The sequence below is a fragment of the Colobus angolensis genome, unplaced genomic scaffold (genome assembly GCF_000951035.1).
Source record: "Colobus angolensis palliatus isolate OR3802 unplaced genomic scaffold, Cang.pa_1.0 Scaffold6, whole genome shotgun sequence".
Classification (NCBI taxonomy): Eukaryota; Metazoa; Chordata; class Mammalia; order Primates; family Cercopithecidae; genus Colobus; species Colobus angolensis.
Window position 1 is genome coordinate 13,483,574 of NW_012119598.1, and position 22,591 is coordinate 13,506,164.

The window sequence follows — 22,591 nt, forward strand, 5'->3', positions numbered from 1 at the left end:
ATTTTTAGTAGAGATGGGGGTTTCACCATGTTGGCCAGGCTGGTATCGAACTCCTGACCTCAAGTGATCCACCCCCCTTGACCTCCCATAGTGCTGGGATTACAGACATAAGCCTCTGTGCCCGGCCCCAAATACATTTCTTTAAGTTGAAATTTTCCCTCCTGAGTTTTCTTAAATCATGACCCTTTCAAATTATTTGTTCACTTTGTAAAGTATTTTAAATTTCCCTTTCTTGGTCAACTCTCCAGAAATGACTGACTTCCAAATCCACCACCTACCCCCTGGGAATCAACTCTATTTTTCACATTTCCAGTTTACCATCTCTTTCTTCAATGCCACATTCATTTGCACTCACCTAAAGGTTTGGTCAACAGCATAGACTTATACTCTCTCTCTCTCTCTCTCTCTCTCTCTCTCTCTTTCTCTCACCTATGAGTCATTACAATTTCAGTAGCATTACAATAACGAGTTCAGAACCTGTCGCCCACACCTCACAGTAAGTAAAAGGAACCAGAAGACAGCTTTCTCCTCTTATAAATGTCAAGTGTTCAGCATGTCTCCAGTGGGTGCTGAATAGAAGAGTAAACTTAAAGAAGTCAGTCCTTGGGTTGGAGCAAAGCTTTGAGAATTAGAGTCCATAGTTGACTTTCCGACAAGGGCATATGATTGCTAGTTTCAGCTTCCTTTTTCATGAGGCTTAACTATCTGCAGCACCAGTTTGGTGTCTGATTTGTTCTGATCGGGTCAGAGAGGGAGAGCCCACCAGACAAACAGCAGAGGATTTTCAGGTTGGTTTCAAGGGTAGACAACCGAGCTGTGTATAGGGAGTGGGGGGACAGGGGTGGTGTTGATGGTCTTCCTTCCGAGGCTTCTCAAATGTAAATGCTCTTTTCTTAACAAGCTGACCCACTGCGTACCACGCCATACTAATGAGCAATTCTGCTTGGTCAACAAAGCGTGCAAGAGGTTGTGGAAAACCCACAGTAGGGCTTACATTTGGCTGTCACTATGCCCTGCATGTAGATCTGAAAGCATTGTGCCTAAAAGTCCTTACGGGGTTTGGTAGGAAGGATATTAAACCAGAATAACTTGAGATACTAGCCAAAGTTTATTTTTGTTGTTGAGATTATTTTGCTACATTCGGACAGAGAGAAATGCATTTAGGCAGGCTGGCATGATTTGCGCTGGATATTTGACCAGGCAATCAGAAGCAAGGAAAGGAAGAAAGCCAGGCAAGAGGGAAGGGGTGACATCAAACGTGCCTTCTGTATTTCGTCACAGAAAACAGCTCACAATTATGACTACCTGCCTTGTTTTGCAGCTCAGAATAAAAGTGGTGTTGCACCAAACCCTACTGGAGCAGCCTTTGTGATTAGAAAGTACTCCACACATTGGAGAGCCGAGGAGACATGAGAATAATTTTAAATGCAAATTAAATTGAGGGGGTAGCAGAGAAGAACACATAAAAGACAGTAAAACAAAACCTTTCAATTTTCTTAAATTAGCAGTCTAATGTGTTCTAAAGAGCAGCTCCACTCAGATCTCTTCTTAAGGGTTGCATTTCATCACAGTATAAATGGGCAAATCCATCACTTCCCTCTGCTCAGTGCTCTTAAAGCGAGATTGAAGGGAAAATTAGAAGCTGTTCATTTGGGCTTGTGGGCTCAGAAGCGTCGCACTGCTTTGTTTTGTACTCTACCGTGTCCTGCTGAAAGGGGTCAACAAGTGCCAGTGAGTATCCGCTAACTTCTAGACTCTTCCTTTCAAATATCTTTTTGGCTAATTTTCCCTTGCTGGGGATGGGAGTTGAGGGGGGGATCTCCCACAAGATCTATGCTATAATGCATCTTTCAGAATCTGGGAAATTTCAGACAGCTTTTTAAGCTTCTTGCAGTGACTGATTCGCAGAAGGGAAGGGTTATTTTCAGCCTAGATGCCGGTGGCTGTTCTGTATATTAATTATAACAGGAGAATGTCTAACATATGCTAAGCTAAAATGGCCTTTCCCTAAACTCCCCCATTCCCTGCCACTCTTAGGCCAGCATTAGGGTAAGAATTGGTGCCCCTACACAAATTTCTAGACAACTTTTCTCTATGTTAAATTTTTAATCATTTCATATTCTATTCTTTTGTAGCTACAAATCAAACTAAGATTTGGGATTATAAAAATAAACTATGAAGACATAAATCTTTTTTTTTTAATGACTATGACACTTCTCTGCATAAGAGATAGGGGGCTGGGGAATAGCCCTGCATGATGTATACATGTGGATTTGATGATTTTCTGCCAAAGTTTTACACGGGAAACTGGTAATTTTCTTCCTTCACAGGGGAGGGTGCAGAGGCTGAGGCTGGCGTCACCTTCCGTTGCCAAGGTAACGTGCTCTGGCCATTTTATCTGATAAAGGAAGTCCAGTGGACTGTATGCATTATTCATCACTGTTCTAATCAAACGATCAAAATCGTTTACTTTCACCGGGAATATTCAGCAAGATCAAAGACACTGGCTGGAACGACTCTTGTTTTACCGCTGACAGATAGCCCTTGATTTTTATTTTTTGCAGTAAGTATATTTGCTATTGGGGTACCTTTGGGTATTTTTAAAAGTTTTGTCTTACCGGACTTGGTTTCTTAAATTAAAATACATACTGTTAGAAACAGAAACCAATTGGATTAGCCTTCCAAGCTTGGTTTTAATGAATTTGTCTTGTTAATTCTTTCCAAAAAATATTCTGCAGAAATAGAAATAATTCATTTGTGCAAGTATCAGGGAAAGGTTACATAGGCTTGAAAAAAGAACCCAACAAGCTGAATGTTTTCTGGGGAAGTATATTAGCTTTGTGACAGGCTAGTGTATGATAATATCATAGGGATCATTGTAATGTTGCAATCATTGTTGCTGCTCTACCAAGCACAATTATTTCTCAAAATCAGCCCCTGCCAGGCAGGTGACGATCCTCTAGCACTCTATAAAATGTGCTGAAGGGAATCGCTGGAAAGGAAGGAATTCAAAGCATTTGTACAGCAAATATGTCAGCGAGTGTCATAAACGCAAGGCATCTATGAGTGGAGGCTTGGATTCCCAGGCGATTTTCCCTGCCCCAGGGGAATCCGAAAGTCGCAGGATCAGCTGAGGATCAGCACTCACAACGGCAGACACTTAATCATGCTATTTATCAAATAGACCTTTATAAAACGGATAGCATGTGAATTTAACAATACATGTTCCAGCGAATATAAAGCAAGGAAAGGCTGGTATGTTATCTCTCTTTAGATCAGATCATCTGTTTTTCCAGGGTAGCATGTATTACTTTTAATGAATGTTGGCTAAATGCTGCATTTTCTCATATGGTAGGAAAGCTATGCTGAGGGGTGGCTTTATAATTGGAAATGTCAATCAAGTAGTAGAATATTATAATGGGATATTCTTATTCAATCATTTTAAAGTACATCTATATATACACTTTATCCTTGACATCTAAAACATTGTGGATTTTTTTCCTCTTTATAGGTGTTCCAGTGAACATTTTCTCTCAAAACTCTGTGTTTGGAACCTCAAGGATGGATTATCCCAAAATGGATTATTTTCTGGATGTGGAGTCTGCTCATAGACTCTTGGATGTTGAGTCAGCTCAAAGATTCTTCTACAGTCAAGGAGCTCAAGGTAATAAAATAAGAAAAAGAAACTCCTCTTATTTGCACGTCGGTTTTATATGAACAGCCGTATAGGCTGTAGCTGTTAAAGCTTTGCTCTGAAAGTTTAATAACTGGTATTACTAAATTGATAACCTCTACCAAACTGCTGCTGGAATTGAGGCAGGCATATAATAGAATAAATAAATCCACACTTCTTGGATGTGGTTAAAAAAATACCCAACTTTTGGTGCAAGTGTCACTCAGAAAGCTATGTTAGAAATGATTTCCTACCGCCTTGTGTCCAACACTTATGTCCAAAAAGAATCAGGAATGCTCTTCCCCTTGGAGAATTTCCAGTTTGCAGCCACTGCACCTGAAATCTTAGGGCATCATGACCTAGTGGACTGGAATCCAGCAGGATTAGGGGCTCCTGAGAGAAGCGCTGAGCTTCTCTGTAGCTGCCTTCTCTATTTTAGCTGAATTCAGTTACTGCTTCAGATAATTACTAGTGTACATTCAGGGAGCAAGCCTGTTGTGAAGTGTGGCTAATGTGTCTGTTTTTATTACATGTTTCAAGATGGTCAATTAGGTTCCAGTTTTCTTGCCCTTCTGTTGGGGAATTTAGAATGCTTTCCCACCATATTAAAGAAAGAAGCTGGAGTGTTATATGGGATCTCATGACAAGGAGATTTTTTTTTTTTTTACAATATTTTCTGTTTTCCATGAAATGTTTAAGGTGTTCAGTCAAAGCAACCTGATGATGGGCATGTCCCAAATGATGCAGGTGATGCATTGAGAAGGAGGACAATGTCCCTATTTTAAAATAGAAAAGCAGTTGAAGTCTTAGAAGTCACAAAGCAGAGCTGAGAAAAAAATGCAGTCAGTTTTTATAATTCTGGCATCTTTCACTTTAGATGACGATGGGAACTTCACACAGGCCACCGATAATATCCTGTCTGGGCTTTCCCAAGTGGTCCTCTGAATTGCTTTTACCTCCCTCTTAAGCCAATTTATCATGATAACCTCAGGGGGCTTGCAAGCCATCTCATTCTCTGCTTCCATTTCCCAGAGCATGACCCAGTCTTCTTAAAGTCAAGATGGGTTAGAAATGATCTGGTTGATTTGCTGAGGTCATAATCAGCGGACCTGAAATTAGCAAAAGTGATATAATAACAAACTCTCCTCAACCTTCTGGGTGTACGAAGTCAACATGGCTGTTCTCAGCCACTTAAAGAGACATAAAAATATGAGTGAAGAAGGAAAAGAGTGAGAGACTGGCCAGGACCTCCAACCTCTTCTGTTTCTGCAAGTAAGAAGATGCTGGAAGTACATGTAGAATGGAGGCTGGAAGAGGGTGAGAGATGAGGTCAGGCTCAATCCCTTCTCCAGTCTCAAGGTCATACATTGCTACATCACATCATTGGTCCATTCGACTGGAATGAGACAATAATGCTCTGTGGCGGGGTCATCCCGCTGAACCGCATAGCTGTTGGCAAAACAGAAAGGGGGGCAGGGGTTAATTATAGGGAATAAAGATGCCCACTTTGTCTTGCTGTGGGGATGGTTTAAGACTTTAAGAAGACTGTGGGCTCCAAGCTCTTACGGAAGGAAAGCAGGCAGGATGTGGGAGGCTCGGAGGACTCAAAGCAGCCTTCTGGTTGTCAGCAGATGGAGCTGGGGGTGGAGTGGTCAGAATTGTCACCATCAGTGACTGTGGTTTAGACACCGGAGCTGGAAGGACTAGAAAATGCATGGGAGGTGGCAGCATAAGCTACTGTTATTCCCTGGAGTCACGTTCATATTAGAGTAATCAGATGATGTTTCAGTCAAGGATTCCTGGATTTGCAGGAAGGGCAAGGGTTCCCCCACACATTGTCTAGGTCAGTGTTTCAAAACCCCCAGTCTTCCTGAATCAGACATCCAGGTGTAAGTCCTGTAAATTTGCATTTTAAGCAAGAGCTCCAGGGATGACTACCTAGCCAGTTCATCAGTCTAGGGACAGCATTTACGAACCAGCACACCTAATCCCGTTTTCTCTTCTTCCACCTCAAAACAGGAACATTGTCCTCAACATTAGAGGCAGGATGATATAGTGGTTGTAGTCTCCTCTGTAAAATGGAAACAGTAATAGTTCCTAATTCATAGGTTGTTAAGAGAATTAATGAGGTAAGATTTTAAAGTGCTTAAAACAGTGTCTGCCACGTAAGAAATGCTACACACGAGCAAATCAATAAAGTAAAAATCCCGGGCAAAAGGCCATCCTCTGCTATTTAAAACTTCATAATGGGCTGAGCACGGTGGTTCATACCTGTAATCCCAGCACTTTGGGAGGCCGAGGTGGGTGGATCCCCAGAGGTCAGGAGTTCAAGACCAGCCTAACCAACATGGTAAAACCTCCATCTCTACTAAAAATACAAAAATTAGCCAGGCGCAGTGGCACGCCTGTAATCCCAGCTACTCGGGAGGCTGAGGTAGGAGAATCACTTGAACCCAGAAGGCGGAGGTTGCGGTGAGTGGGGGTTACACTACTGCACTCCAGCTAGGAGACAGAGTAAGACTCTGTCAAAAAAACAAACAACAAACAAAACACTTCACAATGAAACCACTGCCTTGCAAACAAGAAATGTGGTCTGATAAAAGTTAAACCTATTTCTAGCAATAAAAAAATAGACATTTTAAATACATTTAAAAATGCAGTGATTCATTTCTTGTCTTGTCAAAACCCAACTCAGGGCAAAACTGAAAAATAGCTCATCTTGCTGCTTCCCATCTGTCTTGTCCTTCATTTCATTTTAAAGATGAGAGCCCCTCTCCCTCCAACACCTTCCCTAGATCCCCAGCACACAGGACCTATTACCTTGGGAGGCTCCTTTCTCAAGTTCTGCTTTTACCATTACTTGGGGCTTGTCACTGCCTTGCATGGGTTCCTCCACTGTAGCTTCCCTCCCCTTTGCATAGACTCCACAGTCTGTCCTGGACAACCAGCACCCCTTAGACCTTAGACCTAATAAAGGAACAGTAGATAGGTGAAGGCCTGAGTACCATGGCCTGCACCCTTCCCATCCAAACCAGATGCATACATTGGCCTGACTCGAGCTTGTATCTAACCAATGGCAAGGCCCCAAGGACCAGTGAAGGAAGGCAAGTTGGTGGCCAGCTCTTGAGGAATGCATTTGAGACAATTAGGGTCTCATGCTGTTGCTGAATCACTCCACATGGCAGTTCTCTATTCAGCCAGTCCAGCCAGTGCAGAGGATATTAGTAAGGCCAAGTAGCCCCATTTTGATAGCTTGTTCTAAAAAGAAGGCCCACCTGAAAGTACAGTATGGGATTAAGTATCTAAAACTTGGGTGACCTAAGGCTTGGTTGGCTAAACTGTTGTGTGATTATTGCGTTTTTGAGTGGTCTATTCTCACTGTCACGCAGATATTTCTGTTGACTGATCAAGCGTTTTTACAGATGTAAATGTTTTTAAAGGGAAAGCAAGAAAATCTGAGTTCCTCTCTCTCATTTCCCACCTGACAGCCTCATATCAATTTATTTAGAAATTCGTAAAGTTCCAGGAAGATAACACCTTCTGTATTAGTCATGTGCAAAATATTTATCCAAAGCAACAATGGCAGAATTTTGCTTTTAATCCCCACAGGGTTGCTTTTTCAGATTTTTCTTGGAAAGTGGCAATAGCCTTTCCTTGAATAGAGGATGTTTTAGCTAGTTAAAGCAAGAGGAATCCAGGAGGGTGAGAAGAAAAAGAAGGAAAAAAGCAATTTATCATGAGATAAATTCTTTTGGAAGTCCCTGAGGTTTTCAAAGGTGCCTGGTCTATTCTTTTGAATAAAGAACCTGTTATCTTCTCCCACCTCCATTTTCCCTTGGTTTGACCTCAAGATGGGGGAGATCTGCTGCCTCTTTCATGATTCTGCTTTAGAAGGTATGCTGTGTTGCAGAGAGCAGAAAATGTACAGGGTCATCCTGTTTGCCTCCTGTCAGTGAAGGAGGCTCTCTTGACTAACCAGTGAGTCGTTTGCCAATGGTAAATTCTAACACGAAGGGAGTTCTGCGGAAGTTCCGTTTAACTGAAAAGGAGAACTCCAGAGGTTAGAGATACACATGGCTTCAAATATCAACATGTCTTGGCATCACATAATTTGAGCTCATCCATGTTTCACGTTTCTGACAATGCTACTCCACACACTCAACTTCAGACTCTGTAATTTTGTAGTGAACAATTGAACTGGAAGAGAAGACATATTATAAAATCACAAAATTAACATCATGAGATTTTTAGGTTAAAATGGACATTATAGGCTAGGAACTCTCTTAGCTCTCTTCCTAAACCAAGAGAAAAAGACCCTGGGAGGGCCAGCCCCAGGCTCCAGTGCTATATTTTCAACTAGCCCATGGGTTTTTATGATGAATACTGGAGCTTCAGAACCACTGTTATGGATCATCAGTCACTTGCTACCCAGAGTGTGGTCCCAGACTGACAGCACCAGCTTCATTGATCTGGGGCTTGTTAGGAATGTAGAATCTCAGGCCCCACCCCAGACCTAGAGAATCGGAATCTGCGTTTTAACAAAATCTCCAGGTAATTTATGTTAAAGTTTGAGAAGCAGCAATTGAATTCAGGGCACATTACAAATATCACCTGGAATCCTTGTTTTGGTCTTTTTTTTTTTTTTTTTTTTTTTTTTGAGAGAGTGGTCTGGCTCTGTCATCTCAGGCTAAAGTACAGTGGCAGGATCATAGCTCACTGCAGCCTCAAACTCCTGGGCTCAAGCAATCCTCCAGCCTCGTTCTCCCAAGTACCTTTAGGCACATACCACCATGCCTGGCTAATTTCTTAAGTTTTTGTACAGACAGAATCTTGCGATGTTTCCCAGGCTGGTCTTAAACTCCTGGCCTCAAGCAGTCCTCCCACCTCAGCCTCCCAAAGTGCTGGGATTATAGGCCACATGTGGGAGCTTTCACAACCTAAATGCTAGAGTCTACTATGGATCAATTAAATCTGAATCTCTGGGGATAAGCCCCACACATGGGAATCTCTTAAATTGCCCCCACGAGATTCAAATGTGGAGCCAGGGCTGAGAGCTACTGACCTTTGTTTCATAGTAAAAGGTTTTAGCATCATGCAGCTATTCTTGCCTGAATAACTTTTTCTATCTAGGTCTTCCCTTTTAAATGAATTCCAACCACGGGGAAGATGCAAACGGACTTTTAAAAAGGGCTATGGGCTGGCGCGGTGGCTCACGCCTGTAATCTCAGCACTTTGGGAAGCCGAGGCGGGCAGATCACCCGAGGTCAGGAGTTCGAGACCAGTCTGGCCAACATGGTGAAACCCATTCCTACTAAAAATACAAAAGTTAGCTGGGCGTGCTAGTGGGCACCTGTAATCCCGGCTACTCGGGAGACTGAGGCAGGAGAATCACTTGAACCCAGGAGGCAGAGGTTGCAGTGAACCGAGATGGCGCTACTGCACTTCAGCCTGAGTGACACAGTGAGATTCCATCTCAAAAAATAAATAAATGAATAAATAAATATAAAAATAAAAAGGACTATGTATCAAGGGCTGCCCCTCGTATATTCATTGTATCTGTTAATCCTCAAAGGAACTTGGGGAAGCGGGAATCCTATGCTCATGTTGCAGACTAGAAAACTGAAGACTGATCAGGTGAAGTATCTGGAAAGGGCTGTACATTTAGACAGCAGCAGAGTCAGGATTTTCATTTCAACATATCCGACTCCAAAGCCCAAGCTATTTTAAGTTATCTCATGCTGCTTGCCAGGCAGAGGCAGCCTCTCATGTAGTTAGCAGATCAGTGAAGGTAACTTCCCTGACCAAACCACACTTTCAGGGATGGTCAACCTGTGGTTCAGAGTCATTCTGCCGGGACCTCAAATCACACAGCTTAAAAGAAGACACCAGAGAGAGAACCAGATCTCATTTTACCACATCCATGCCCTGCCCACTGCGTGAGGTTTCTTTTCTCAAAAACCATCAATATCCTTGGACATTTAAATTACCTTCTAAAGGAAAAATATATTAAAAGGTAGCCAAGTGACAAAAGTCACTAGGCAATCCTAGTGACTCCTGCTAATGATTCCTCCTCTTTTATCATTTAAAATAATACTTGGCATTAGAACCAGGTGCAGTCGTCACTGTTACTTGTCATAATGCACCTTTTCTGTCATCTACATTGTCTTGTTCAACAAAGGGAAATGCCAGTTTTGACAACTGATGAATGCTACAGTGAGCAGCTAAGAGTCTCTTTAAGTTGTTTTTAAAAATAAAGAGGAATTCATCCAAATCCCCTCTCTCCCCTCACACCTCCACCCACCTCTACTCTTTGCCCACTCTGTGAAATCGGTCAGAACAGCTGACTTTTGAATCTTTAGTTTTGAGTTAAATATACTCTAAACCTGACTCTAGACCTCTGGGACTTCTAAACATGGCCCCAAGAGACAAAGACATTTGGTAGCACTCCATTAGGTCAAAATCAGGAACAGTAGTAACAAACACAGAATGCACTCTTACTATTTCCTTTGCTGTGCTTACAGGGAGACCCAGGCCCATTGTCACCTCCCCTGTGAAGCTTTGTTTGACTTACCCAGGCCTTCCTTCCATTGTCTATACTACAGCTGTTCACACCTACATCTCAGCCACTGTCATCATCTATGATTCTGCTCCACCACCTGCTAGATGCATGAGCTCATATAAATGGCTTTACTTCTTTACACCTCACATTCCTCATCAAAATAGATATAATGCTAGCTCCGAATCCATAGGAGACTTTGGGAATTAAGTGCGGTATGCCTATAAAGTGTTTAGTACCTTGTCTATTGTTATTGATTAGTTATTGATACTCTTGTTTTGTGATTACTTAAGTGTCTGTGACTTACCTCAATCACAGTGATCTCCTTAAATAGCAAAATAGCATCTTCTTGGTGCTTAGTATCATCCTTCTTATACAGTAGAGGCATTAACATTTATTAAATGTCTCTATTGAACTGATGGGGTGAGAACACTTAAATCTACACTATAAAATAATTTTTTTTAAAATTATGTTTTTAACATTTTTATCGGTACATAGTATGAAGATACATTTTGGACTGCAGGAAAGGGTGTGATGATTCAAGATTTAGAAAATAGAATCTCCTAAGACTTTTAAAGAATTAAAATCTCTAGTTGAAAATGGAACCTGCATAAGACTGAAGGGAAGGACATGCAAAAATAGTATTCAAATACATCGAGATATAGGCAATGGAAGCAACTCATCAACTCTGCTGCATCTTGTATAAGACAGAACAAAAGTAAGAATATACATTACACTGTTGGTGGGATTGTAAACTAGTTCAACCATTATGGAAAACAGTATGGCGATTCCTCAAGGATCTAGAACTAGATGTACCATATGACCCAGCCATCCCACTACTGGGTATATACCCAAAGGATTATAAATTATTCTACTACAAAGACACATGCACACGTATGTTTATTGCGGCACTATTCACAATAGCAAAGACTTGGAATCAACCCAAATGTCCATCTGTGACAGACTGGATTAAGAAAACGTGGCACATATACACCATGGAATACTATGCAGCCATAAAAAAGGATGAGTTTGCGTCCTTTGTAGGGACATGGATGCAGCTGGAAACCATCATTCTTAGCAAACTATCACAAGAAGAGAAAACCAAACACCGCATGTTCTCACTCATAGGTGGGAACTGAACAATGAGATCACTTGGACTCGGGAAGGGGAACATCACACACTGGGGCTTATCATGGGGAGGAGGGGAGGGGGGAGGGATTGCATTGGGGAGTTATACCTCATATAAATGATGAATTGATGGGTGCTGACGAGTTGATGGGTACAGCACACCAACATGGCACAAGTATACATATGTAACAAACCTGCACGTTATGCACATGTACCCTAGAACTTAAAGTATAATAAAATAAATAAATAAATAAAAATAAAAAAAGAAGTAAACAGATGGAAAAAAAAAGAGAGTTGATTGCTAAATGTTCAGAAGTTTTTGTAAGCTGGTTGTGAAAAAATCATCAATAAAAATTAAATCATATAAATGCACAAATTATATTAAAAGCATAGGTAATAAATACTCAAAACTTGAAAAAAAAAAAAAGAATATACAGCAGGGGAATTTAGGTCTGTTTTTGAAAAAATCAATCCTTTAAAACAGATTTCCAGGGATCCCTGAGTAGTATTCTTCTGAAAAGGGCTTTTTGATGTAGAATAGTCTTGGATGATAGAGTTTTCATTTTGCCTAAAAGCAGAGTTATGGAATAGGCAAACGCCCAACTTTTACTGCGGTGAGCTTAATTGAGTTCGGTTCAAAAGCTGCTCTGAACATGTCCAGAAAGCCAGCTCTGAGCTGCACCTTGAGATCCCCTTTTCCCTTCCTTCTTAGATGTTTACTGCTTAGTCTAGTTTTTATACATTTTGGCTGATTAATCCTCAAACTAGTTACCATACCACTCAGCTTCCAACCAGACTCGAAGGAAGGCGGGTGTAGACACCCATCTAAACCACACACTGGAAACACACACCTTGAGAACTACTCACTGGAAGCCTGGCCATGGTGTTTTAGGAGCCTTGCATAGTGGAAGTTGGGTTGTCTTCTTCCTCCATGCCTGTCTCCTGAGCCTTTCACATCATGACCTTACATATGGCTCATATCTAGACCTACAGGTCTGATTTGCTTCAGAAGGGCAGAGGCAGGATCAGTGCTTGTGAGCCAACCCAATCCCCATCTGGACACAATTAGTCAACTGGGTTATAACTTCTTCCATTCTCCCTTCTAATGTCCTCCCGTCTGCCCCTCAGAGTCCTACTAGGCAATATCCTATATTTTTGTTGGTTTGCTATCCAAATAGTTGATATGTAATCATACTGTTTTCCAGACCCTTGTCTCTGAGAAGTGCTTCAGATGAGAACTTATTTTTTATTGTTTCCAGTCGTGGTGCTTGAGCCATCACCCTCAACAAATACTTGTTGTTTTATTTTATTTTTTTATTTTATTGTTGTTGTTGTTGTTTCTCCATCACGCTAGTCAGGAAGCAGTATATGGCACTTCACTCACAGCTGACAAACTAACTACCAAGCTTACCGCCCTAACTGCCCACTCATTCCATTTCAGACCTCTAATTGCTGACACCCAGGCTTTCCAAACCTGTGTATGATACAGGGAACATGATGTGTGAAAAAGACAGTGAAGGAAGATCAAGAGAGAAAATATCGTGGAGCTAGCCAGCCTGCCAACTCCATAGATACAGAGATGACCATTGAATCCAGCCCTCCTGTTCTGGAGTGTGTCCTGGGAACAGGATGATTCTCTGCACACAAAGTCCTATTCTCGGTGCCCACAATGTGACTGCACACAGCCTTTCGATGCTCTTAGTGCCTTTGCCCCCAGCAAGGATCTGCTTTGCCACGTATTGTGATCCAGGACTCATACATAAAGTAGGGCATGGGGATGAGAGGATGAGGGAGAGAAAATGAGAGAATGAGAGCCAGAAAGGAAGAAAATGATGTGAAAATACAATGAACTAATTTCAATCAATTAATTATTCCTGCTCTCACATACCACACATGAGAGGCAGCCCACACTCACCCAGTGCCAGCCGTGACCCAATTAGCATAAACAATTCACCAGGTGCTGGGGAAATCATTCTCACTCCTCATTTGCCCAAACAAATCTGTTTTTTCAAAAATGTTGGTACCACCCTTTATGCCTGTGGCAGCAAGGATAGGGAGCCTACCACTTCAAAATCAGCCCATGCCAACATCATTTTTAATATTTTTAGGAATTTCTCAGTAAGCAGTTAGACACACACACTTATGCAAAACCATGGAATGAATATTTGTGTTAAATTGGACTTCTGAAATACTAGGACTGAACAGAGTTATCTTCAAGATCTATATATCCTTGTTCAATCATAAAAGCAAAGCAAGGGGAGTGTTAATGCCTTTGACCAAAAGGGAAAAGAAAGGAGAGGGCCAGGTACAGTGGCTCACACCTGTAATTCCAGCACTTTGGGAGGCCGAGGCTGGTGGATGGCTTGAGGCCAAGAGTTAGAGATTAGCCTGGGCAAAATAACAAGATGCCATCTCTGCAAAATACATTTATTTTTTAATTAGCCAGGCATGGTAGTGCACACTTGTAGTCCCAGCTACTCAGGAGGCTGAGGCAGGTGGATTGCTTGAACCCTGGACTTCCAGGTTGTCGCGAGCTGTGATCACACCACTGCATCAGCCTGGGCAATGGAGCGAGATTCTGTCTTTAAAAACATGAAGAAGAATAAAATCAACCCTATACAACTATTCAAATTTTTTGTATTTACTTTTAATTCCTTTTACATACCTTTGGAATTTTACAAAGTTATATTTATGGCACATATAAAACTGGGGGTACGAATAAAATAGTTTCCCATATCTGCTTAAGAATATCATAGTGTTTAGGACTTAAATTTTAGAATTGCACAGCTCTGAGTTCGAAGGATGATTTTCACTTCTTAGCTTGTGACTTTAGGCAAATTATTTAATCTCTCTCTGCCTCACCTTTCCCTCTTGAATGCAAAGGACAGTAATAAGAATTCTTAACCCAACAGGTTATTTTGAGGATTAAATGAACCATAGTTTCACAAACTATGGTACGATATATAATTTTCAGATAATACGTAAACTCTTTCATAATAATCATATATTTATTTTATGGTGTTTTAGAAAACCATAAATAGAAAAACTAATTAAAATATAAGAATATATAGCCAACACTGCACACTTACAGACCTCTGCTTAGAGCAAGCAGTACAAGAAAAAGAAAATGTAGGCTGATTAAGTCCATTTAAGGAATAATATTAAGTAAATAATAGGCTAGATGGCACTTAGCTACAGCAAAATACACAAAAAGTCATATAGGAATGACTGAAATTTAGAAGCAGACAAATATAAAGCACCAAGCAAGACGTCAAGCACCTGATACATGTTTAATAAATGTCAGCCCTTATGTTAATTATGCTTTCATTTTGTCAAGCCTCAGAGGAAATAGGCAGGACTTCTGCTTCCCAAGAAAGACCCCCACCCACCCCATCACTTCTTTTCTCTGATGCCATTTATTTCTGATTCAAATTTCTAAGCCATTTGGAGACATGAAACAGCCTTAAAACTCAAGAACAAAAACAAGCAGCACAACCTTGATTTTAAAATAAAATTACTAACAAATTCCAAAAGTATTCTCTGTATCGTTCTGCCTCCGGGTAACATTAGCTAAACTGTATTGATTTCCTCTGACATCAGAGCAAACTCTGTAGTTTATCACCGATGCAGCTTTGTTTCTAAGTTGGCTTCAAGGTGAGATGACAATTCACTTGCATTTGAGGGAGGATAAAAAAGAATACTCTGGGCAGTGTGAAGTGGCTTGTGATAAGGCATGAACAGGCATTGGGAAGAGGGTGATCCATCAGGAGAACTGCACGTGTTAGACTCTGCCTAGCCTGACAGGTTATATTGTAGAGATGAAGAATGGCAAAAGAGAAGACTAGAACAGCAGGCAGGGGTCATGGCAGGTGAGGCTGTACCATGCCAGACCAAGGAATCCCAAAGCTGATACTGAATCCACTAAAGCAGCGAATACAGAGGAGATGTTATCAGGTCTGCTTTTACAGAGATCATTCATATAGACGACAGACTGGGGAGGAAGAGCAGAGGCAAGCAGAGGCATCAGGAGGCTATTGCAGTGATTCAAACAAGAAGAAAGCCTAAAGAGGGAACTGACTGGGAGAGTTCAAAAGGGGAGAGGATTCTAGAAATATTAAGAAGATTCTTTTCCTGATTATGTGGTGACAAGGTAGGCAGGCAGAAAGTGAAAGAGAGGTTCTTTGAATGCTCCCACATGTTATCTTTGGGCCTGCTCGGTGAATGAGACAGCCCTTTCCTGAAGGGACAGTACAGGAAGATGACCAAGGTGAAAGCAGGAAAAAGAAATTCTATTTAAAGCATATTGAGTTTGGAGATCCTATGGAATAGGAATAGCCAATCCTTGATTACCAGTATGGAATAAGTTCCACAGATCTAAAGCTTGGTATGGAGATCTTGGAAAACCATCCAAAATATTCTATATTCCTCGGTAACTCCTAAAATAATTTCTCTAATACGTTTTACATTGGCCTCTGAATATGTGGTTCTACTGGGCCTTTAATTTTCCTTTCACATTATTTAGAAGATTGGGAGATTGTTTAAACAACATATTTTCTAAATGAAAAGATTTTTCTATCAATACAAAATTTTCTTTCTAGCACCAGTACTTACAATTAATACTCTATTTGAAATATTGACATGAGTCAAAAGTTTGAAGTCACTAAGATTATTGCAAATACTGGTTTGTATTTTTATAATAAGCAAAATTCTCAGTTAACACTTATAAGGTCATTTAAAAAAAAAAGTGTTTTTTAAGAAAAAATTCAATGCAGCTCGATCACTGTATAGAACTATAGCTTGTTCCAAAATGCTGCAAAGGAAGAGGAAAAAGGGGATTTAGCTGGAGCTGGTTAAAAATAGACCTTCCGTTTTAAAAACATTTATTTTCAGTTCAGGGATACATGTGCAGGTTTGTTACACAGGTAAACTTATGTCATGAGGGTTTGTTGTACAGATTATTTCATTACCAAGGTATTAAGCCTACTACTCACTTGTTATTTTTCCTGACCCTCTCCCTCCTCCCACCCTCCAATAGCCTCCAGTAGGCCCCAGTGAGTGTTGTTCCCCTTTATGTGTCCATGTGTTCTCATCATTTAGCTCCCACTTATAAGTGAGAACATGTGGTATTTGTCACTGCATTAGTTTGGTAAGGATAATGGACTCTAGCTCCATCTACGTCCCTGTAAGGACCTTGTTCATAGGGATCTTGTTCTTTCTTATGGCTGTGGTACATATACACCATGGAATACTATGCAGAATATTACCTTTTTATTTATTTATGTTTGAGATGGAGTTTTGCTCTGTTGCCCAGGCTGGAGTGCAGTGGCATGATATTGGCTCACTGCAACCTCTGCCTCCCGGGTTCAAGCAATTCTCCTGCCTCAGCCTCCCGAGTAGCTGGGATTACAGGTGCCCACCACCATGCCTGGCTAATTTTTGTATTTTTAGTAGAGATGGAGTTTCACCATGTTGGCCAGGCTGGTCTCGAACTCCTGACCACCCTCCTTGGTCTCCCAAAGTGCTGGGATTACAGGTGTGAGCCACCATGCCCAGCCATATTACCTTTTTAAAACCCATGCAGGCATATATTCTGTTTCATTTAGTTGATTACACACTGACTAAATTTGATAGGTGACAGGCAGAGAAGAAACTACTTGGCTTAGCCCAATTGAATTTTTGTCTCTGAAAAGCAAGACCACATTCCAAACATCATACTGCAAGAGCCATTTTTACATTAGCCTCATATCTGATGCTAGCTTAATAGTCTGGATGTGTACACTGAAATTGCAAAAGGAAAGGAGAGTAAGCAGACTCAGACTATGTGCCAAGGGCTTTGTATTTATTATCTCATTTTATCTATAAAAAGGAAAATTATTGGGCACATGATGTTGACCCCATTTTACAGATGAAGTAATCTATGTTTCTAATAATCAAGTGACTTCCCAAGGTCACAGCTATTAGTATTGGAGCCAGGATTATAATCTTCAGCTTTTGGATTCTTCCCACTGCAACTGGTGGTCCTATGTTATATTGGAGACCATGGAAATACTAGCAAAGACATCCATGTATGGGCATGTGGGGATGGACAGATGTTCATGTGTCACCACACACTCAAAGGTAGAATGTCTCAATGTTGTGCGATACAAATGTGGCAATGGAGCTATTTTATGTCATTATACTCAGGTTCAACTTCTTACAGGAAAGTTTTACCTTTTTTTTGGTGGGGGGGAACTATCAAAATGGAATGGTGGGGCCTCTGGCCCTTAAACTGAGTTGCAGAATATGTGATTTGCTTGCAATTCCTGGGAGGTGGGGGAGGAGGGCAACCTGCCCGAGTCTCCATGGGAGTTTCTTATGATACACATAACTTGTTTTTCCCTCTCACTACCAATGCAACATATAGTTATTATAGAAAATTTTTTTAAAAAATAGGCAAACAACAAAGCAAAACTCAACTAGTCCCATCATCTAAAAATAGGTATTCTTTACAACCTGGTGAATATTCTTATATTCTTTTTATACACATGGAAGCACACAGATTTTTTTGGTGTTGTTTATTTTTATTATTTATTTATTAATTATTATTATCTATTTTTATTTCTTCTGAAAAATGGAATACATGTGTAGAACGTGCAGGTTTGTTACATAGGTAAATGTGTGCCATGGTGGTTTGCTGCACCTATTGACCCATTCTCTAAGTTCCTTCCCCTCACACTCACCCCAGAATAGGCCCTGGTATGTGTTGTTCCCCTCCCTGTGTCCATGTGTTCTCACTGTTCAACTCCCACTTGTGAGTGAGAACATGTGGTGTTTGGGTTTCTGTTCCTGTGTTAGTTTGCTGAGGATGATGGCTTCCAGCTTCATCCATGTCCCGACAAAGGACATGATCTCATTCCTTTTTATGGCTGCATAGTATTCCATGGCACACATAGATTTTTTTAACCTAAGTGAAGCTCCTCAGATTTATTGCTTTTAATTTTTCTGTGTCTTAATTTAAACAATAAAATAATTCCTTTTACCTTGAAGTAGTTCATTCTAACTGAATTATGAAATAACCAGACGTAGTTTGGGCTATGATGGAAAGCGCAACCATGCTTTGTTTTTCCCCAAAGGGTGACTTTGCCAGCTGGGTTGATGTCCCTGGATCTGTTCAGCCATTATTTACTAGACAGAGTCTCTGACTAATACCCTGTGATCTAATCACTGTCATCAGCCCATCTGTAGACACAACAGAATGCAAATAAAATATCTGTGTAATCTATATTGGGTTGTTCTTCCCTCTTAGACTCATACATTCAGAAATTTTTATGTTTTTTCCCCTCCACAAGCACAATATGTCTTCTCCTCATCATAGATAGATGCATTTTATTATGCATCATGAGCAAATGCCAAATATTTGTAATGTTTCATTTAACAGTATAATTACTACAGTAATAGAACATCAGAGCTGGAAGGGACTTAATTTAATTAGCTCATTTTACAGGTGGTAAAACTGAGGCTTAGGGAAGACAGGAAAAGCAAACACTGTTTATTAAATACCTAACATATAACAGAATCTATGCATATTTGTTTCATTTGAAACTATAAACTTATGAGTTAGATATTATTGCCCCCAATTTATAAGAAATTAAACCTCAGAATGATCAAAAACTGACCGAATACCACACAACTATGAAGAGGTGAAGCCAGGATTCAAACATGAGTCTTTCTGGCTTCACAGCTTTCCCCCTACAACATGCTGCCTTTCTGGAGAGAAATAGCTTAGCTAAACCAGATGGAGGTAGACGGTAGCAGAGCAGGAGCCAGAACCCAGTTTCTCAGTGTCTCATCCGTGCCCATATCTCTGCATCCTGTTGTCTTCTTGTATATGGGGCTTAAATGGGATTAAAGCCCCTGCAGCCTTTGCCTCTAAAGTTATTTTGCAAGTAACTAAGCCCAGGAGTTTGCCACGCAAAGATATGTCCTATTATATATCACTGGTGTGTACACTGAATACGAATTAGAAATACTAGAACCTTTAGATTTCAAATGATATCATTAATTAAAGCAGCTATATTGAAAATCAGTCACATGGAAGATATAAAATCAAAATAGATGAGTTTTAATGTTACCTGTACTATCAAATAAGATGGGAAAAGTGACTTATATATCTAAACAAGGAATGCTCAACATTTAAATAATAGAAATCTGCTTGAGTCTCTGCCCAACTCAGTTCAACATACAAAGCCTGAAGCACATTTTCTTTTTCTGCATCTAGCATGATTTAGCAGCCAGCCCCCAGCCCCTCTGCACAGTGTCTACTTTAAGAAACTGGGAGGAAAGGAAGCAACGAACATTTGTTTCCCGCCTACCATTTGTCAGGCTCTATGTTAGGTGTTTTGCATTTATTATATAATGTTTTATCCTCCCAAGGCCCAGTGAGAGAGTTTATTTTATTTTGAGTTTACATATAAGGAAGCCAAAGCTTGGAGAGCTCGCTAACTTTTTTACAAGGTCTAATAAGCTTGGGAATTATGCCAAGGTTTAATTTCTCAGCCACAGCCTTGCTTGGAGCTGGGTAGTAATAATAGTCTTAACATAATAAATGTTTATCAGGAATTTCCTTTGCCAAAGATTATGTAAATTATATGTCTGAATCCTTGTAATGGCCCCAAGTTGTAGGTACTATGTTAGTCCCATCTTACAGACGTATAAGAGGTAAGTGACCTGCATGAAATCCTGCAACTATTAAGTATGACATTTGGATACAAACTCAGGAGGGCTAACCTCAAAGATTGTGCTGTTAGCCATTACTTCCTATTGTCTGGAAGAAAAATAATATCCATATTATTTTGTTAATATATTCATACAAAGTGAAAATTATAGACTGCCACAAGGTGAGCAGAGACAAAGGAAGAGTACACTCTCCTGGTGGTACTGAAGACGGTAATAAAAACATTCCAGCCACAGAGGATGGGCGGAGTTTAGCTATGTTAAGATGGGAAGAAGGAAAAGACAGGTTTTCCACTGGAAAGATTTGTACTGTCATTTAATTTTTGTTTTCTGTCTTAAAATTTGCTAATAGTTCAATCAAACTGGTTAAGATTTCAGTTTTCTGATAGACGTAGATAGTATTTGGCATTAACAATTGATGCTCTGAGTCCATTGTGAACCCACAGTTATGATGTTTCTATTGCTGTGTATCAAATTACCCCAAAACTTAGTGACTTAAAACAACAAACACACTAGCTGACAGTTTCTGTGGGTCAAGAATGAAGGAGAGTCTTAGCTGGGCTGTTTGGGTTTAGGGTCTGAGGTGACAGTCAGGAGGTTGGCTGGGGCTGTAGTTAGCTGAAAATTTAACTGAGGCTCTCAAGTTAAATAAGTCATGTGGCTTATGCCCATGACATCTAGCAGGAGGGTTTGATGCCTTGTTACACGAGTCTCTATATAGGCTGCTGGTGTGTCTCATCACATTGCAACTGACCTTCCCCAAAGCAAGATCCCAAAGAGGAAGCAAGGCAGAAGCCACAAGACATTTTACGTTTATGACCTAACCTCAGAAATGATATACCATCACTTACAGCATATTCTTCTGGTCACAGAGACCAAGCCTAATTCAGTGTAGGAAGAGACTACATAAGGGCATGAGTGCCAAGAGTAGGGGTTCATCAAGGGCCATTTTGGAAGCTGGCTACCGCAATACACATATTTTTACAGGGGCAGAACAATTTCAAAAGAAAGAGGGAACATAGCTCATACATGTAAACAGTTTTTGTTAATATGTCTCACATCATCAAGTGATTTCAAATTAGGCACAATATTGCATAATTATGTAGGCTCTCTGGGAAAGAAGTCACCATACCAGTGTTAGGGTAGCTATTGAATTATCTTGCATTCATCTATATACAGGCAACAAGAAAAGCTACGTATTCACACTTTAAAGAAGAGTTAGAGCAAAGTCAATATTAGACCCATATTGTTATAGGAAATAGGGCTGGCTTCCATCTCTTCGGGAGCTATGTCCTTCAAGGTATGACTGCACAAGTTGTGGACTTGACTCTTTCTATAAAGTGAATGATGTATCCCTGAAGCTGTGCAACATTAAAGACCTAAGTTGGGGCCCAGGGGAACACAGTAGAGCTGGAACCCTGAGCTGCAATAGTAGAAACAAGGCAGCCACTTCCTCTCCCTGTGTAGCCCACAGAATCAGCCACATATAAAAGGGAACAAATATCAGAACTTTGTGTAGTGGACAGCTCCTTTAATGACAAGTTTGAGCAGAGAGAACTGAGATGTACCAATAACATTTCCTCAGATGTTTTGTTTTCTAGCAAAGTATGCATATGCAGAGAAAAGAAAAATGTTCCAGGATCTACGTACTAAATTTAGTTGTAATAAGAAGTCCAAAAAACTTTTTGGTGTATTTTTGTGAAACCTATTTAAGATTAGCAAGTTATTACTGAAAGTTGGGTTATTATAGTTAATGATATTCATCCCCATCATTTACATTTTGTAGCTTTTCATGAATGATTTTCAATATTGCCACTATAACTAGTGATATTGTACTGGGTTTAATTGTGAGGTGTAAAGGTTCTTATATTTCTAACTCATGTTAGATGTGCAAAATGGTGAAATATACTTCATCTATACAGCCCAGATTCTAAATCTGCCTGACTAGAATATACCAGAATCAATACAAAAATTCAAAGACTGCCAGTAAGTCTAGGACATACTACCCTTAATATCAATACTGTATTTGTCCACAGGCTGTGGGACTATCTGACAATGATAATGTTTCAGAGAAACTTAAAAGTAAGGATGGGGCATCATCTCTAATCTTTGAGAACTCTCCTAAATAGAAAAGAATAAACATGTTTTTTCTTACAATCACTTTTTAACTTAAAAAAATTTTAAAAATACAGAAATTTGCAAAAATGATATAATACAAAGAATAGATATGTACTATTTTCTCAGGTTCACCTATTACAAATTGCTTCTTGGTCTTTTGGCTAAGATCAAGTGTAGATTCACCTATTAATAAAGTCTTAATCCATTTGCTCTCGCTTGTCTCTATTGATCTATTTGTCTAGAGAGGAGTGTAAAAGCATGTGTGTGCACGTACGTGTGTGTACATACACATAAAATATATACACACATACACACGTTTATACACTGCGTGTGTATATATGTATATATACATCTATATGTATTCTAGTATAAGCAAGAGCCAGGCTGGGCATGGTGGCTCACTC

General features: G+C 40.2%; 1 protein-coding gene across 4 annotated transcripts in view; it reads left to right on the plus strand.

Moving 5' to 3' along the window:
- Window positions 1-1,490: 1,490 nt before the first annotated feature.
- The window catches only part of PHACTR1 (phosphatase and actin regulator 1), a 573,087-nt gene continuing 551,986 nt past the window's right edge, over window positions 1,491-22,591 (plus strand). For 2 of the 4 annotated variants that reach the window (XM_011962700.1, XM_011962701.1), the window contains exons 1-3: window positions 1,491-1,731; window positions 2,331-2,375; window positions 3,512-3,664. In XM_011962700.1, coding sequence (XP_011818090.1) covers window positions 3,562-3,664 — 103 coding nt within the window. In that variant the 5' untranslated portion in view covers window positions 1,491-1,731; window positions 2,331-2,375; window positions 3,512-3,561. Of the gene's footprint in view, window positions 1,732-2,330; window positions 2,564-3,511; window positions 3,665-22,591 lie in introns of all 4 variants that reach the window. The other 2 variants (XM_011962699.1, XM_011962698.1) reach the window with 2 other exon arrangements.